Genomic DNA, 19,624 nt, shown 5'->3' with positions numbered 1-19,624 from the left:
ACCCCTGTGAAACGGTCGATTGATTCCCAAAGGGTTCTCAACCCATAGGTTGAGAACAGCTATATTTCCAGATGTCTTACAACACCTGTTGCTCCAGTTCCCAGGGATCTGATGCCCTCTGCTGGCCTTCAGACGGACGGACAGACAGACAGACAGACACACACACAGAGACACACACACACACACACACACAGACACACACACACAGTATGTGACCTCGCACACACAAATGATATAAATAAATAAGTAAATAAGTATATAGATAAACCCACATTAGATAGACAATGGGCATACTCTGGACTCAGTCACCACTGAAACACTTAGAACAGTACACACAGAAGTATCTAGGCTTACTGACTCTGCAAACTGTCCAAGGTACAATCTCAACCCTCATGAGAGCAGCATAAGTGTCATTAAGACTTAAAAGATCTGGGGGGGAATAACTCAGTGGTAGAGTATTCCTCAAATTAGAAGGTCATGAATTTGATCTCCAACATTTCAAGAGAAAAAAATAGGAGGAGCAAAAGAGAAATTCTTTTGCGGACAAAACATATTTTATAAAATATGGTAAGATTTAAGATTGTAGGGATCAAATAACCCAGGTGCATTCGGATATGACGTACGCAATTGACTCATCTCTGTGACTCAGATTCTGTAAAAATAAGAAGGGTTAGGACTTTGTCTCTAGATTTCATTTTTACTGCTTTTGAGTTTGCACCTTTAGGCCCTTTTCAGTTCTAAATATATTTGGCTTTTCTCCAGCTTCCACGTATTTTTAAATCCCAGTTTGCGTTTTGTAAGGGTATTTCATTCCTTAACAAACCCAAGTGTTTAAAAACAGAGAACAAAATAGACTTTTAGAGACCAAAATCAGGCAACCTTGACACCCGGGTGCCACGCCTCCGCCTCCTCACAAAGCATTGCATACTGGGAATTGTAGTTCCACATCCCTCAAAGCCCTCAACCCTTCCCCGCCACTAGCTTGAAAGCCCAAAGAACCTGGTGGGCGGGGCACGGAGGGCGGAACTCTCAGCCCCGCCCCCTGGCTCCTCCACTCACGCGCGGTTGTCCTCGGAGCAGCGCGCCAGGTCGGGGAAGGGGTGTGGCCTCGGCCCTGGGGTGGCGGCAGTTGAGGCCGTGGCGCCTGCGGGCCGTGCAGTGGCTATTTCCTGCGCCAAGTGGGCCCGCCCTGAGAGGGCGGTGGAGCGTGGGGCGGGGCCCGGCGGGAGGGTGGCGGCCGGCGGGGCGGGGGCGGGGCCGGCCTCTGGCTCCTTCTTCCTCCGCATGTGGCTGGCGGTCGCGCCGCAGTCGGGTTTACGTTCCGTTCTCCCGCCGCGTCTCCTCAAGGCTCTTCTGCCCTGCCGGGAGCCATGTCGATCTCGGAGAGCAGCCCGGCGGCCACCTCCCTGCCCAACGGCGACTGCGGCCGCCCCAGGACGCGGCCCGGAGGGAACCGAGTGACTGTGGTGCTGGGAGCGCAGTGGGGCGACGAGGGCAAAGGGAAGGTGGTGGATCTGCTGGCGCAGGACGCCGACATCGTGTGCCGCTGCCAGGTGAGGTTAGCCAGGCCCTTTATGGGACGGCCGGCGCGGTGAGGTGTCACCTTGAGGAGCGCCCATCGGGCTGGGAGCTACGGGGAACCCCTGCCCTGGGATCTCGGGTGACGCTCCGGGTGGCTCTGGCGGAACCTAGAAGATGCGCGACGTTTGAGCTGCATTTCGGCCTCTGGGGACTGGGCTGGCGGTGCGCCGCGGGTGTAGTTGAAGGCGCTTCCGCCCGAGGCCTGCTCCGGACTCCGGCGAGGCCCACCCACCGGCGCGCACTAGGAAGGGTTCTTATCCCCAGTTTCCCTGAAATCGAGACTCAGCTGTGCATCAAATGCAGGCTTAGGCGCGCAGAACCTCGCCTCCATCGATCTACTTTGTAGATAGCAGAATCCGCTGCGGGGCGATGCGGTTCCTCCAGGGGCTTTTTTGTTTTGTTTTGTTTTGTTTTTAAGTCTGTATTTCATAGATTACTATTTCGGGGAGATCTGCTTTTATTACTCATCGGTCCTTAAGGAATCCCCACTAAGTTGAAAAGTGAGAGTGAGGCAAGTAGATACGGAGATTTCAAGTCAGATATTTAGAAATATTTACAATGCTTCAGTAACATAAAAAGTTGACTTTCAGGAAATCGAGTGTTTCCTACCCCGAGACACGTGGGTTTTAGGGTTGGGTTTTTTTTTTCCCCCCTATTCGTCATTTGCTTTGAAGCAGCCTAGAGGCTAGGCCTTTGTAAAGGCTCTCAGAAAACTATCTCCCGGTTTCAGAATTCAAAATAAATGAGCAGTTCTCACATTAAAAACTAAGTGCAGTGGTGGAAGTTAATGATGTCATACTTAGGTTGTAAGAATTTTTTTCCCTGAAGGTACATGGTTTTGTACGTCTATGCCTTGTGGTCTAGGCTAGTCGTGGGAAGCTTTCTACCTAAAATTGAATCCTCAGAGGAAACTGGTCTGTAAAAAGCCAGGTGCTTTGACTTGGGTCATTTTCCTTTTTATTGTGTGTTGACACCTTAACCTGTCTGAGCTAGCTATTGCTTTACCATCAATCTTGCATTCATATGGTTCTTTCTCTTCCTTCAGCTTCTCTGGCACCATGCATGTTTAATGCTGCTCTCACAGGTGTTGGCATGGAATCTGACTCACAGTGCCATCGCCCAAAAAGTACTCTAAAGCCGGCCTTCACCTTTCACTTTTAAAATCAGATCTGGCAGCCGGGTTGAAGACTTAGCAAAGCACCTGAACTCTTGCTGGGCAGAAGGATGGGCTTGAGGCCTGCTTGCCTTTTTCCTTGGAAGTGTGCACAGGTCCCGCTGCATTGTAGAGAGTATGGTTGCAGCCATTGTGGCACTTCTCTGAAAGGGTTTCAATATAATAGACCTTTAAAAAGTTATAGAATCAAGTTTGCAGAGTGCCATTGTTACTGTTACCATAAAGTGTTCTTGAGGGAGGTCATGTGTCAGTCTGATCTGAGGCCTTTGGAATGTCCGATTGAGGAAGAGGCTAGCAGAGAAATAGATCAGACTTCTCTTCTCACTCTTAGAAACTTCTTGCCACTTACATGATCCTTACAGTTTTTTTCTTGTGTGCTTTAGGATTTTTACTAATCTCATTAGCTGTAAGAAGGTGAAGAAGAGACTTAAGTATTTTCTTTTTTCTTTTTTTTTCTTTTTTTCTTTTTTTTAGACAGGTTTTTTGTATAGCCCTGGATGGCCTGCTAAGTAAATCAGACTTAGAAAGACAAATATAGCATGTTTCCTCATCCAAAGGGAAAATGAAATAACAAGAAAAAACTATCTGGGAAGACGAAGGAGATTGGGACAGATAGCGATGAATATGATCAAAATACATGATCCATCTGTGTGACAGTGTCACAACCATTTTGTATAGTCACTGTGTGTTATTTAAGTATATATATTCAAACAGGTTTATATCAATAAGATATCCTGTGTTATAGTGTACATGTCATTTTTTCAGAGTGTATATATATTCCATATTTCAAGTAGAATGACAAATTAATTCCCTTACTTATGAAACATAGCTTGAAATGTTTTTAAAGGCATGTTCCCTCAGTTATATGTTTCAATAAATATGATTCTTTTGGGGGAAGAAATAGGTGCACAAATAACAGTATTTTTACTATTGGAGCGCTGAAGGCCTGCTGAAGATCCTGCTTCAGGATCATAGACAGTTCTTTATAAATGTGTAGGTAAATAAGTGTGCAGGACTTGAATCAAAGCATGGCCATTACTGCTGCGCTGCCTTTGGTTTTAGATCAATATAAAGAATGTTTTTACTGGAAAGGAGAAGGATAGGTAGAGGAGCAGCTGCAGACTGATGATCCATCCAGGAAACATCTACTTTGTATCTACGGGACAACACTTAGCTCTGCAGTGGAAATGCCAGAGAGGGTGAGCCTGTGCCTACAAGAAACTCTTAGTCTAGTCTAGGAAGCCACTGCTGTTATTGGATTGGTTGCTGGGCAGGGCTGAGGAAGGTGGTAGTGTGTGGAGATAGGATAGCTTAAGAAACCTATTACTGTTCCCACCTTCCCCCATAAATGACTATATTTTGTTCTTTTATTTTGTTGAGTAGAAACTACAGAGATAAGTAGACTGTAGTAGTTGGTGCCAGTCTTCTTCTTCTTATCGTTATTATTTGTAGCCGCCTGCGGCCACAAATCAACTGGATTCACCTGAAAGGGGGGCTGGGAATAAAAGGGGGGCAGAGGGCGAGAAGAGATGAAGCCAAGACAAAGTTCTCTGGTCAAGGCTCAAAGCTTTAATGTTCTGCTCTCAATTTAAAGGCCCAACCCAAACCCTTTCTGGTTTCTGGGATAATCTATAATTCATCCTTGGGTCCTTGGTCACAACTGAAAATATCTCTAGGCAAGCCCAAGGGCAGTTTTTCTAAATTCATGGGTAATTCCACCTAGATCCTATCACTTGGTCTGTTGTGGTAAACAAGGTCTCTCTGGCCTGCTCAAGGTTGGGGGAAGGGCACTATTATTATTATTGTTATTATTATTATTTTGGTTTTTCAAGTCAGGGTTTCTCTGTGTAGCCCTGGCTGTCCTGGAACTCACTCTGTAGACCTTGCTGGCCTTGAACTCAGAAATCCGCCTGCCTCTGCCTCCCAAGTGCTGGGATTAAAGGCATGGGCCACTGTTGGTATCAGCCTCCGAACCCAGTGACGTCACTTCTAGGCGACGCCCACATCGTTGCTGAGGGAACAGCCCCACGCTCCCAGAATCCACCTGGCTCCCTCACCTGTACCTGGGAGATACTACGTCACTGCCCATATAAAACTGGCAGTGCACCGGACTCGCGCTCTCTTTAACCTCTTATCTCTCCCACCTATCTCTCCCCACCTTTGCCCTTTTCCCTGAATAAACCTACCCCCCCCCTTGGAACCACGTGGTCTGGAGTAGTCTATTCTGCACGGCGGCCGGGTTTTCTTTCATCTTCCTTTCATTGGTGCGTTGGCCCGGTTCTAACTGGGAGAAGGTTTATTCAGGAGATGGGGCAAAGGTGAGGAGAGGAAGATGGAAGGGATAAGAGAGAGAGAAGTAGAGGCCGGCCATGACTACGTGGAGAGAGGAAGGTGGGGGAGGGGACAGAGAGGCAAGAGGGTAAGAGAGGGTAAGAGGATAAGAGAGTAAGAGAGAGAGGAGGGGGCAAGCAGCCCCTTTTATAGTGGATCAGGCTACCTGGTGGTTGCCAGGTAACTGTGGGGAGGAGCATACCTGGCTGTTGCCAGGTAACTGGGGAGGTGGAGTTTAGACGGAATACTAACATTCACCACTGCCCGCCTCAGTCTTATTATTCTTAGAGAAAGCAAGGGTGTTGATCTTGGTTACCATGGCAGACCTGGTTTGCCTGTGATCAGGTAAAACTAGGTACTGGAATTTGATACTTAGGGTCCAAAACTTAACTATGATCCTTCAAGTCAACGATGAGTACTGCTTTCATTGTTAGTTGTTTCATAATGGAAATTTAAGTTAAGAAACAAGCCCTGAGACTGTCATCATTTCCACATCTGTGTGTTTGAAACGGAAAGCAACCCTAACGGTGAAAGGCCAAGTGGATGTTTTAGTCTTCTAAAGTTTGTCTCAACACTTAGACGTCTTTCCTGAAAAGTAATATAGATGTCTTTATGTATTTTCCTATGTAGTGTGTGGTTATGTTGAATAGTTCAATCAGTGTACTAGTAGTAACGTAAAATAGTCAACTTTGGAATCACAAGCTAATTGAAACTAGTGCTTAAAAGGTGCTTGTTACAGGTTGATGGGGCATTAGACCTGGTGACGTAGTTCTCTGGAACAGTGAGGACTCAGTACCAAGAAAGTGTCACTGACAGTAAGCATTAACTCAGACTGCCAGGTTCTTCCCCTAAGCCCCTTTTGGATTTTCGGGACAGGGTTTCTCTCTGTGTATCTTTGCCTGTCCTGAAACTCACTCTGTAGATCAGGCTGTCCCAATGAGAAATAGCATCCTTTTTAGGTTTCTGGAATAGTTGAGTGGGTTTTGAAACATTGTGACTTTTGCTCTAATTTATAGTGGGAACCCCACTGTTTCATTCATTTTGAGCTCTGTTGGTTATAGTAGTGTCCATGTATTCAGTAGGACACTATTTAGTGTCCTAAGGGGTCTGAGAATTGCCTCTGGATTTGTGAATGAAACTGTTAGTCTTTGACACTTGAGCTTTTGTGGTTGTAAAAGAAGATACCATTGTTTTGTGTTCATAACACTGCCAAGAAGTTGCCTAAGTGTCTCTAACAGCAGGAACTCACTTAAGGGTTTCAAAACGGGAGTCATTTGAAAGAACAGAAAGGCCTATTTGCAAATAACTAAGAATGGGCTCATTTTTGCAGACTGATTTAATTTCCTTTTAGCTCCCTCTGCCCCACAGCTTTTAAACTTCTCCAAGACCTTTAGAAATTAGAAACTTAGACATATCAACAATATTTTATCTGAACTTCCTCTGTAGAATTGGGCTTGGTGGCCTTTGGTTTTGAAGAGCACAGAAAGAAAAAAATACCCAAAGCATTTGTCTTCTGACTTCTTTAAGATTTAGTTGGAAAAGTCTGAGAATGATTGCAAGATGACTAAGAATTGTTATTGCATCCCTGTATCCTGCAGTGCCGTTCTTTAAAGTATTGTCCTGGGTAACATAGAAATGTTATTAAAATTCAGCATTTTATCTTACATTGTTATCACTAGATCGAGAAGTGAACTCTAAGAGCAAGAGTGTACACTTACTGTGTGTAATTGCTTGCTTCCTGAATCATATGCATTCTTTGTTATAGAGAATGGAAAGAAACTGAAACAAGCAAAGTGAGAGGATTTGTCTGGTGGTTGAGTAGAGTGATCAAGGCTGCTTCTGGGACCTCTCTCAGCAGTATTCATAGATTCTAGCACTTTAAATCTGGCTTTCTGAGTCTGAATGGCTCAGATTGGATTACTGTGCTTGATCCAGATCAATCACTGTGGCTGGGGGCATGTTAATTGCGATTTGTAAAGTAAGGGAAAAGAAGGGTAGCTGAACATACTCTTAAAACTGACTTAATTTTATATGGAAATACAAGATAGAAGAAAACATCTAGGAAATTTGGGGTTGTTCTTGTTCATAAAATATTCTTTTCTGGATCCAAATAATCTTTGGAACCAAAATTATTTTCTTATTTCAATTCTAGAGATAGAACAGTGGAAATTAGCTATATAGGAAGTGGAAACTTCTGGTTTCTTTGGAAAATCGGTTATGTCAAATGTTTTGTTGGGGCACACAGGTTAATAGAGTGTTTTTCTGAAGTGGACCCGGGTGAATGGGTTTGTTTTTGTTTTTGTTTGCTAAAACAAACAAGTGAAAGGACACATGATGCTTAGAAGGAATATAAATGTGACCCCACAGACAGTGGGAGTTTGAGCACTGGTTTTGCCTTGCTCAGCCTAACTATTATTTGATGACAGCTTGCATATATTGGTTCACCTTACACTGTGTTGTTGAGCTTTGCTTGTGGTGATGTCATAAAGAGAAACTCACTGAAGAACTTCTCATGAGGTTCCTGCAGCTTCTTGTTGCTTCAGGAGACTTGAGCTATTTGGCGAGCCTCACAGTTTCTTCTGGATTGAACTGCAGCTGCTGATTTGTGCGTGGTGTCTGCCGAGTGAACTAGACTGCAACTCTGATTTGTGTTGGTGTTTACTAGTGGACTAGACTAAGAATAACAAATAATTGGAATTGCCCCAAAGAACTATTTCTAAACGGGTCCCCCAAATTCTTATAACCTTTCTTTTCCAGTACCTCTGGTAGGTGGTGGGCTAGAGAGGAGGTTGAGTCCTTATTAAAGTAGGTTGAGAAAACTTTATGCCTACAATATAGTTTTTTTTTAAAGGCAAAAAAGATGAATTAATAAACCTTAATTAAATTAATTAATTAAATCTTAATTAATTAAAAGATTAATTAATAAACCTTGTTTTTTGTTCTAGGTGAGTTTTGTTGTTGTTGTTTTGGGTTTGTTTGTTTTTGCTATAATGTTATTCTAAAGGTCTGTGGTACAATACCCAAGTTATTAAGAAGCTTAATGTAAATTCTTGGGATTTTGTTTTGTTTTGTTTTTTGAGTCAGAGCTTCACTCTGGTCGAGTCTTGCCTGGAATTTAACTATTCTTTTATCTCAGTCTCCTGAATGCTGGGATTGCAGGCTTTTGTCGTAATGCTTGACTAATATTATTTTATTCTTTTTCTGTTTGTTTATTTTAAGGATATAAGTGTTTTTGTCTGCTTGTACAGCTGTGTACCAACTGTGTCTGGTGCCTGTGAAGGTTAGGAGAAGGTCAGAAAAAGGAATTGGATTCCTTACAACTGGAGTTCTGTATAGTTGTGAGCTGTCATGTGGGTACTAAGAATTGAACTGAAGTCCTCTGCAGGAATAAGTACTCTTAACTTCTGACCCCTCCTTCCAAATGCCTTAGTTACTTTTTTTTTTTTTTTTTAAATTGCTATGATAAAACACCAATGACTGCTAAAGCAACTTGCAAGAGAAAACATTTAATTTGGCTCATGGTTTCAGAGTCCATTACTTTTCAATTTAGCCTCAGGCAAAATTTTAGGACAAGGACAAGAGCAGCCACATTCTTTGCCAAAATTTTACAAAAATGCTTTCTAGCCCAGTTGCTGTTATTTGTCTCTAGTGCCCCTTGAGCTGGGCCTTCACACACAGTCTGTACAGCTCTCAGCAGTATTCTCTTCCACTCTGCTCACACTGTTCAACTGTTTGCCTAATCCAAAGTCTCAAAATCTTCCACATTCTTCCAAAGAAACCCACATGGTCAGGTGTGTCACAACCGTCTACCTCCCTGGTACCAGTTTCTGTCTATATTACTTTTCTATTGCTGTGACTATACCATGACCAAAGCAACTTAAAAAAGAAAATGTTTAATTTGTTTGTCTTATGGTTTCAGAGGGTTGGTGTCCATGATGACAGAGTGAAGGACCAACTGAGAGCTCACAGTTGATCCTCAACCATGAGGCAGAGTGTCATGGGAATCACTAGTCTTTTTTTTTTTTTGCCCCCGTGACAGATCTCCTCTATCAAGGTCACACCTCCTGATCCTTCCCAAACAGTTCCATTAACTGGGTACCAAATATTCAAATATGTGAGTCCATGGGAGTCATTCTCATTGAAACCACCATACCAGCTTCTAGATACTTAATGTAAAACTTGCAGTCAAAGAAAACTGGTAACAAGTACCCATTAGGATATATACCATGTGAGAAGGTGTTTTGTGATGAAAGGTTCTCCAATTTTCATGTATGTATTGCTCATTTTTGTGCAGTTAACTTGCATTTATTCTTGGTATATACTATAAAAGCATCACGTAAGGCATTCAAATTTAGGATTTCCCAAAAAAACTTTCCACACAGTATATAGTAAGGTGTTTGGGGGTTAATACTTTTTCTGTTTATTTTTTGGAAGGAGCATATGTTTCAGACAAAAAAGGGGGTGATCAGGCTGGTATGGCCATAGACAAGTTTGTGTGTTTCAGATTAAATCTAAGTTAAAAGTGAGGCCATCTGAGGCTCTTCTAGGCATGTAGCACTGGAGTTGTGATGGGATTGGCTCCATCTCCTCTGATAGTTGTAGGTGGGAGGCTGAGGTCCTAGGCAGTGGCATGCTCATTTAGAACTTCTTTGTTTTGCTATCTGTTACTGTATGAGTCCTCTCCTTGGATCAGGATCTGTGTTTGAGGACAATTGCCTGAGTTCTCAAGATAATTTTGCATTTTACAATCTATACATATTTAGATTAGTGCCCAAATAGGCACTTCAAATCCTAATTTTTATCTGTTGTATTTTAGAATATGACCATGTACTAAAACTTATTTTACAGATTACTTTATTAATAAGCCTTTTATATGTAGCACCCCCTAAGCTCATCTCACTGTTTTAAGATTAATTTTTTATATCTCAACTCTCACTTAATAAGGAAATTCAAGATTATTCCTGATATTCTTACCTTATTCCTGCAATCGTTACATTAAACTTAAATAATTTAAACTGAACTGGTTATTTAAAAATGGAAGTGAGTATTTCGGTGAGCAAACTCTGCAGCAAAATGGAATTTCTAGTCTTTTATAATTGAACTTTTCCAGCCCAAAGTGTATATTAACTTGGATGAACTTAGGGAGGAGAGGAAGCTAATTTATCTCCCTGAAATTTTTATAACCATCTGCCTTTAAAAAATATCCAAGCCAATTTTCATCTCTTCAGTGTGGCTGTTGTTATAACTATTACCTGTCATGGTAAATAGTAGCTGAGAGAATAGGCATTTGTGAACATTCTTAGGTAATAATTAGAATAATGCAGCCTTTAAACAAATCCTGGACTGCGTGGGGTACTTTTGAGACAGGGCCTTTCTTACACAGTCCAGGCTGGCCTCACTCACGACTGTCGTTGAGGATGACTTGAATTCTTGGTCTTCCTCCCTCTACTGCCCAATAGCTGAGATTGCAGGGATGACCACCAATATATAAATTTTTTTTAACATGTGTAAACATTTATTCTCCCAAACTGAAAAAGATTTGCACCCACTAACTGTACAGTTTTACAAAATTACACAGAACTTGAAAATAAGGCTCTTTGTTCGTAAGTGCAGTGGATCTTTGATGTCTGGTGATCTGCTGTAAACAGTGAAAACAAATTTAAACCACTTAGTTTTCAGGACTCAACAAATGCATTTTCCTAGGCAACAAAACATAAAGAGGAGACTGCAAATGAGTGGCATTTAGTTTTTGGAAGGACACTTAGAGTAGAAGGATTTTCCTGCCTAAGATAGTTCCTGTCGCCTTTGAATCTAAGTGGTTTGATTAAGAGGTATTGAGAACATAATTTACTTTACCTTCAATGGCTGGATTTTTAAAATTGAGTATGCTGCATCCATGGTGTTTGTGGCCCAGAGTGTTTCACATTTCAGACTTTTAATTTGTGTATGAGATGGAAGCTTCACGGTGTGGAATTTTCCACTAATGTGTCAGCACATAGTTTCAGGCTTTGCAGACTTGGATTAGGAATGAATATTCAACCTACAGTAAATAACTGATGGCTTATCTCAAAGTTACCAATACACTGAACATGTAAATATTTATTAAATTTAATAATAATTTAGAATTAAACAATTTTGGTAATGACAAATTAGCATTTTCTTTTGGACTTGGGAATTTTAATGTGCTTCATATTTTAAGAGATTTTCTTTAGCAAGCCAGTGGTGGCGCAGCTGCTTAGGCAGCCGCCTGCAGAGGGTGAGGCTGTGCCCTTTGCTCTTTCTCTCCCAGTTCGAATCCCACTTTCCCCGTGTGACTCTGCCCGAGTCTCATGGGGAAAAAAAAAGAGGAGAGAGAGATTTTCTTTGAAAATTTGAGAAGTGTTATTTTGAAGCCCAAAATGTATGATTTTTAGAAAGGCTGATTGGCCTTATAATGATAGAAAACTGGAAACAACCCAAATGCATTTTGTTATGGGACTAGTTTAATTATTGTATGTATAGATATAAAAGAATGAAATGAACCAGGCAGTGGTGGCGCACGCCTTTAATCCCAGCACTTGGGAGGCAGAGGCAGGCGGATTTCTGAGTTCGAGGCCGGCCTGGTCTACAGAGTGAGTTCCAGGACAGCCAGGGCTACACAGAGAAACCTTGTCTCGAAAAACCAAAAAAAGAATGAAATGGTTTTATTTGCAGTTTATGGAATGGTCATTAACATTATTAAATAAACAAATCTAGTTATCTGTCACCAGATGATAATTTTATTCATTCATAAAGAATGAATGAAATGGCATAATTTGCATATATAGTTGCCTTACATATTGAGAAGAATGAGAGTTGACAACGTGGAAAAAGGAACTGATGGGGGAGGAGAAGATAAAGGGAATGAATATAATCAAATACATAATACATGATATACTTGACCCAGTGCTTTGTTTAGTGAGTATGCAATAACTAAACAAATTTAAAAAGAACAAAGCATGGCTGTGGCCCCCTGTAGAGACTCAAAGGTTGAGTCCTCACATTGTGACAAAACAAAAAATAAATATGTGTTCTTATGGAAAAAGTATCTTCAGAAGGATTCTAAACTTGTAACTAGTGCCAAGTGGTAAGTATATGAGAAAGACTTGACAATTTTGCTCTGTGTGTGTGTGTTTAAAATGCTACACAACAGTGGTATTATCTATTGTATTCATCTTTGCTGTTTACTCTTCAAAGTTTGTTGTACAATCAAATCAGTTACTTTATGTTTCCTTTCTTATTTTTTAATTTAGAAGTTGGAGAGATTATATGGTCATTTAATCTCGTCTTAATATCTAATTTTTGAAATTGAATATTTGATGTTACTGTTGATTGACCATATAGCCATGGCTTTCGACTGTAATTCTGAGCATTAAGGATTTCTTGATCTAATGTCTTTTAGAAAGAGAAGCTTGTAAGGATCTGTCACTATAACTAAATGCTTAAGATTGATTTGTAAACTAGAGTCTTATTAGGACAGCCAGTACTGGAAACTACTTGGGAACGCATCCTAGCTTAAATCTATCCAAGAATACAAATTTCAGATCCAGAGTTGCTTGGCATATCAAAGAGCAATGGGAGTAACCTGAGTATGTATATCAATTTAGAATAACTGTCTCTCATACAGATTGTGTGTGTGTGTGTGTGTGTGTGTGTGAAGAATCATGAATGATTAGATTGATACATGTCCTATATAGGGCCAAAGTCAGCCTGAAAAGCTAAATTAGTTGTGCTTTTCCTACCCATTCTTCTTAAAAATAAATGTGACTTTGAATTCACAAATGTTTTTGATCCTTTGGCAGCAATCACTCAAGTATACTGTAGTTCAGAAAGAAAAGCACAATTACACATTTTTGGTTAAAAAAATATACACACACACATGCATGCACACACAGCAAACATTTCAGTTTCCTTGGGTTGTATTCACTTTCAGCAAGAATTTATTATCAGGCTCAATGTCCCCTTTCTTCTGTTTCAGGGAGGAAATAATGCTGGCCACACAGTTGTTGTAGATTCAGTGGAATATGACTTTCATCTTTTACCTAGTGGAATAATTAACCCGAACGTTACTGCCTTTATCGGTAAGTGTTTGACCTGAACTTCCAGGGGCGACATGGTAGTTTTCATTATCAAAACCAACTTCACTTTTCACTGGCCAGATGGTTCCTTGATGCCGCACTAATTTTGGCTGTGCTATGTTATAGGACAGGCCTGCCGAGCTGCTTATTATCTCTCTCTCAGGTCTTTTGCAGAAGTGGTTCCCAGGATGTTTACTTTGCAGGCACCTGTGAGCATCAAAGCCTTCATTCCAAAGAGAAGTTCTGGTTATCAATGAGTTTTCCAAAGACTTTCAACTCTGACTCTTTATAAGAGATATTTCATTCTAAACCCTTACACTCTGATGATTTATATTCTGTTGTTTAAAAATGTTAATGTCACACTAAATTAATTCTGTGATCACAAGCAGAGTGTGGTTCTGAAAGACATTGGTGTAGACGGTGACCTGGCTGTACCCTTAGCTTCTTCAGAACATGATTGATTTGTTACAAAGAAATTGCAAGTTGTTTTGAACATAATTTTAGTGTTTTATATCCCCCTATCACTTACATATATTTTATAAACTTTGAGTACTTTTTGTGGGAATTCCTTAATAAAATGCAGTGTTCTGTTAATGAATGTAACTTGTTCCGTTCAAAATAGATGGTTGTTATAGATGTCTACAGTTTAGCATTTATGTGTATGTCTATATTATATATAATTACAGGTGTTTAAGGTGGAGGATTGTTTGTTTCTTTTAGGAAATGGAGTGGTAATTCATCTTCCTGGATTGTTTGAAGAAGCAGAGAAAAATGTTCAAAAGGGGAAAGGTATGAATGAATGGGTCTAACTGTAATGTGTTATTGTATACAGTTTCAGTAAGATCTCATATGCCAGATAAACTGATTATTTGTCCTGTACTTAGAATTTTCAGATTATTAAGAGTACACGTCTTTATATGAGTTTAAATGTCACTCCTAGTTACTATTTCTAATCAAGGATAACATCCTGATAGACCTTTGTGAAGGTACCGAGTCTTCAATGTGTTCATTACTTACATACTTGATCTTAAGGTAGCTAGAGTGACAGTGTGCCTACTTCTGGACTATACTGCTGCATCCTTGAAAGGATTTTTTTCCTGAAACAAGGGATCATGCCCTGTCCTGAAAAGAAACATCTTTGAGTCCCACCTTAACTGTCTGCAGTAGATGCTAGTTAGGGTGGGAGGGAATTTACTAGGCAAGTAATACACAGTTAAGGGCCATTTTTAATACAGTTTCCCTCAAGATGAGCTCAGATTTAAGATGCTCTCTATCTTGTTTGAGTTGTGTTGGGTTTAAAACAACATATCCTTAAGTATTCCGACTATAATGTTGACTAAGACACCCTGTCTCTCCACTGTCTCTGTTGCCCACCCTCCCAACTACCCTCCTCATATTTTACTCATGTCCTAATTTCTAATCTCCCCCTAATTTATTGGGTGATGAGACCTAGGTGTGAGAGCTCACAGCCCCTGCTCTTGATCTCTTATATAATTGCATGGGGAGATGCATCTATCTCATCACTGAGATATACTAAATGTAGTCATCTACAGTACTGTGGAGAAATACTAAGTTTCATTATTTTGTCTAGTCATATTTCTTTATAACTTTGGGAAGGGTGGCATTACTAAAACCAACTTTCTTCTCTTGAATTTCCCCCATGCTATATACCAGATCCCCATACCTAGTCCAGAAAATATTTTTCTGTTGTTTTCTTTTTTGGGGTTTTTAGGGATATTTTATGTGACTGTGACTTAAGATGGCAACTGTTTAGAACAAACCATGTGGAGATAAGAGTCGGAATGAGCTTGTGCATTAAGACCAGTGACAGCTTGATAAGTCCAAAGCTTCCCATGCAGAAGAAACACAAACATGATTGCTTCAGTAAAAACAGTTTTAGACATTCTGTTCATAAAGAAATAGTCTTAAAAATTGTTGCACAAAATGTTTGATAAAGTTTATCTTTTCTTTCCTAGGTCTGGATGGCTGGGAAAAAAGGCTTATCATATCGGACAGAGCTCATATTGGTATGAGGCCGTTTGTGTTTATTTATAACTGCCTTTTAGTTAAGTGTATCAAAAGAAAGCATTTAATAATGAATTATTTCTATGTTTGTTTAAGTAGTCAAAGTTAAAATACATAAGATCTTGATTTTTTTCCTTCATTTTATTTTGACAAGGACTAGATTGAAATAGACCTATTTCTTAAGACAAGCATAGTTAAGCAGAGGAGTAACAGAACCAGTATTTTGTAATGTCTTTAGTCATCAAAGAGTAAGTCATATAAATACAAAGCACTTATTTGTCGGTGTTGGCATTCTTGTAAGAATGCATTTGTCCTTTGGCAAATCTTTAGAATGACTGTCTGTAGATGTGATGAATTCAGTCTTTAGAACAACTGTCTGCACATGTGATAAATTACCTCTTTAGTCATACTAGTTTTCTCCATGAATTAGAACTAGATTCTAAAATTAATTTCAGCTGTCACCAGTGAGTTTGGTGTTTTCTTCTTGGTTATCATTTCTGAACCAATAGGATTAATTAGCAGTGATGTGTTTACAGAATGATAACCTAAAAAAGGTAGAGGGGATTTAGACCAATAGAGAGCTTTGGAATGGACCTGAAGCTATTAAAAGGTTTATGTCCTGATACAATGGCTGCTGAAATTTTAGCATTGTGTCCTCTCTCCCTTTCTCCCTTCCTCTCTCCCCTCCCCTCTTACCTTATTTTATTTATTTATTTATTTATGTTTTTTTTTTATTTGTTTCAAGACAGGGGTGTGTGTGTGTGTGTGTGTGTGTGTGTGTGTGTGTAGTCCTGTAGTCCTGGCTGTCCTGGAACTCACTCTGTAGACCAGGCTAGAACTCAGAGATCTACCTGTGTCTGCCTCCTGAGTGCTGGTATTAAAGGCATGTGCTACCACTGTCTAACTCAAAGGGTTTCAACCGAAATGGAAATCAAATAATAGTGTGGCTATGTAACAGTTTCAGATTTGAGCCTTGTGCATCACCTCAGTAACACAGTAAAATAATGGCAAGGTAGTTCAAATAGTAAGTGTGCTTGCCTTGCAAACATATGACCTGAGTTCCTTGGTATATGTGCCCATACATGCACATTAAACAAACAATGATAAAGTAAAAATAAAATCACTGTTTGAGGAAAACTGTATTGAATTTACATGTTTTTTTTTTTTTATATGAAAGATGTCATCTTTCCCATTATATTGTTCAGTATGGACTTGTTTTAGTTAGGGTTTACTGTTGTGAACAGACACCATAACCAAGGCAACTCGTAGAAGGACAACATTTAATTGGGGCTGGCTTACAAGTTCCTACCTTATCATTAAGGTAGGAGCTTGACGGCATCTGGACAGGCATGGTGCTAGAGGAGCTGAGGGTTCTACATCTTCATCTGAAGGCCTCGAGGAGAAGACTGGCTTCCAGGCAGCTAGGATGAGGGTCCTAAAGCCCACACCCCTAGTGACACACCTACTTGAACAAGGCCATACCCTTTAATAGTGCTACTCCCTGGGCCGAACATAAACATACCATCATGGGACTTCTTAATCTATAAAATCTCTAAAGAGCAAATTTGTGCTAATATTGTGAAATGTTTTCATACCCGTAGTATTCTGTATGGTTTGTTTGCGAAGCTGACTGCTTATTTTTTTCTGTACTGGAGACTTCAATAGTTGTTGGTATGATTAGATACAACATTTAAAATACTTTTTTGAGTTTTCAAATACTCAAGGTAGGATTCTCTACACAAAGGCTTTAAGTTCCTCACTTTGTCTGAGAATGCAATTTGCATACTTCTTAGATTATTACTTCAGTGTTTTAGACTGCCAGGCAAAGAGACTGGGTGTGGGAATGATGCCGAGGGGCTAGAAAGCCCCCTTCTTTCTTTTGACTTTGAATGAGAGTCTTGCTAAGTTGCCAGGCTGTCCTGGTACTCACTGTATATTCCAGTCTGGCCTCAAATATGTGATGCTCTGATCCTCCTCTCTCACCCTCTGTCTTAACACAATTTACCAACAATAAAATCCCTCAAGACTCTCATACTAGCATGCTTCCATTTGCTTGTCCAGTTTTTTCTGTTATTGTCATAGATCTCATGTCAATCTTACATTATAAACTTGATACAGTGTCAGTATTTTGAATTGTCTCTTTTCTTCCAAAGAAATTTTAAAATGATGAAGCTGCTATGCAATTTAATACCTAAGCAGGGGCTGAAGAGATGGCCCAGTGGCTTAAGAGCTGTCATTGTTTGCTGAGAACCCAGCTTTGATTCCCAGTTCCTACATAGTGATTCTTAACCACTGAGAACTCCACTTCCAGGGGATTCGATGCTCTTTTTTAACCTCTGAGCACTAGGCATACATGCTAGCAAAACACACATAAAATAAGTTTAAATATTTTTTAATTAAAATAAGCAACTTAATGCAAAATATTGATATATCTTATAATATGAGAAATGCTTATTCAGAGTAGCCTGAAAAATGACTAGACAACTTAAATATTGTAAGCATGTGAAATCCAGACTTACTGGTTTTCTATCCGTTTATTTATGTCTTGAATACCTATCTTGCTAGACACGATACCAGACAGACACTAAAGATTCAAGAGTGCTACAAAAGACAATATTAAAAAGAAAAACCCTTTAATAGAGCTTATAGTAAAGTAGTGAACACAATACAAAATATATAAGATAAACATATAATGAATGTGTCATGGCACAAGTTTCAAGATGAAGCTACATGTCAGGAAAGCAGTCGTAAGCAGGAGCAGGCAGTTTGGGAGAGGCAGTGGGGACGTGTTAATTATAGATGAAGTGCTTGGGAGGCTTCACTGAGAAATGAAGCCCCAGTGGCAGTGAGGTACAAGATAGCAAGCAAAGGTGTTAGCTGCACTGTGGTTCTATCTACTGAGTGCATTCTTTTAAGTGTGTTGACGAGGCTTAAGTAGAGGGCTGGGAATGTAGTTAAGTGGTAGAAAATCTTGAGTACTTACCAGTATCAGATACTCGCATAAGTGAGACTCAACCAAATTTATTTATAACAATACTTTTACTGGGGTGGTAATGAAACTGGTAAGGATGTACGGTTATCTTTCAGTTTAAAAATTAGACTTATTCTCAAGCTTATTCTCAAGGTAGGTTTTTTTTTTTTTTTTTTTTTTTTTTCATTCAATGTCTATACCTGTAGAAAACAAGCAATATTCAAAAACAATGTTCAAAACAACTTCAGAAAGAGTAATCAAAAATAATTAGAAGACATTAAGGTTCTACACCATGAAAGTCATTGTTCTGATTATACTAATAGCTTCCTGGGGCCTAGGAAGGCAGTAGCTTTGTGTCAGGGTAATAAATTAATTTTTAAAAATACAGCTTAACTGCTTTTTGTCAACTGTTTATTTGTGCTTTTTCTAGTTGCTTTTTCAACTTCTGATAAGTATTTAAATACAAATGCTTTTGTATTCAGAAGAAAGTGTTTGGCATATTCTAGTACCTCAGTCATAACTGATTTGCAACGTTAAGGTTTAATGAAGCAATTCTTAAGGTTAATTCTGGCTTCTGAAATACTTTAGAAAGCTATTTTCTAAACAACACGTTAGGAACATGATAATAAACTAATCATATGAGAGCAGTTTGAAGTACAATGTGATAGACTGAAATTCATAAACAAAATACGCATTCACTATAGTCTTTAAAATACATAGTCTTCCAAGTCCCTGAAGAATTGCTGTGATGATTTTTCTAAGTCATTATCTGTTCCCTTTGATCAAAAGTGACCACAGCTTGTACTTCTCTTATAGATTGATTCTGACATTTGAAACTTTCTTTAAAATTGTAGTTTATACTGTCTTTTGCATTGATTCTTGAAGCAAGTTTTCCTTTTTAAAAAATTATTACCCAAAATTTTATTAAGAATATACCAAAATTTTTATCCCCGTGATAAAAATTGAGTTTTTCCAGTATTGCTATATTAAAAATAGCATTGTTGTGACATTCTTATAGCTATCATTGAATATGGATTATTTCAGTATGATTTTAAGGATGTTCTTTTATCTATTTATATGGTACTGAGGCATGTATTAATTCACACACTTCAAACTCAGCATTTGTAATGTAATTGACATAAAAGTCTCAAAACTCTCACTAGGCTTGCCAGAGAAAACTGGTAATTATACAAACAAAGCTGTAACTTTACCTTGCCAAGCAGGCTACAGGGAGGGCTACATTCCTAGTTTGTACAGTGTCTCAAAAAGCAGGAGATTAGGAGAACAACACTTCCTGCATAGCTAGGAGGCTAAGGCTCCTGAGAAGGCAGTTTCAGGCCAGGTTTTATCAGAGTTTTCTAGTTTCTATATCTAATGTGTATCTTTTAATGTTTTTAAGTTGTTCTTTTACAAATATTTTTCCTAATTCCAAAAACTTAGTCATTT

General features: G+C 39.5%; 1 protein-coding gene across 1 annotated transcript in view; it reads left to right on the top strand.

Annotated features, from left to right (window-relative positions):
- The first annotated feature begins 1,226 nt into the window (after positions 1-1,226).
- The window catches only part of Adss2 (adenylosuccinate synthase 2), a 32,903-nt gene continuing 14,505 nt past the window's right edge, over positions 1,227-19,624 (top strand). The window contains exons 1-4 of the mRNA XM_034520480.2: positions 1,227-1,553; positions 13,083-13,185; positions 13,903-13,971; positions 15,159-15,209. Of these exons, the coding sequence (XP_034376371.1) occupies positions 1,371-1,553; positions 13,083-13,185; positions 13,903-13,971; positions 15,159-15,209 (406 nt within the window). The 5' untranslated portion in view covers positions 1,227-1,370. The remainder of the gene's footprint in view (positions 1,554-13,082; positions 13,186-13,902; positions 13,972-15,158; positions 15,210-19,624) is intronic.

The sequence above is a fragment of the Arvicanthis niloticus genome, chromosome 16 (assembly GCF_011762505.2).
Source record: "Arvicanthis niloticus isolate mArvNil1 chromosome 16, mArvNil1.pat.X, whole genome shotgun sequence".
Classification (NCBI taxonomy): Eukaryota; Metazoa; Chordata; class Mammalia; order Rodentia; family Muridae; genus Arvicanthis; species Arvicanthis niloticus.
The sequence above is the reverse complement of the archived record's forward strand: the minus strand, read 5'-3'. Positions and strand labels throughout refer to the sequence as shown.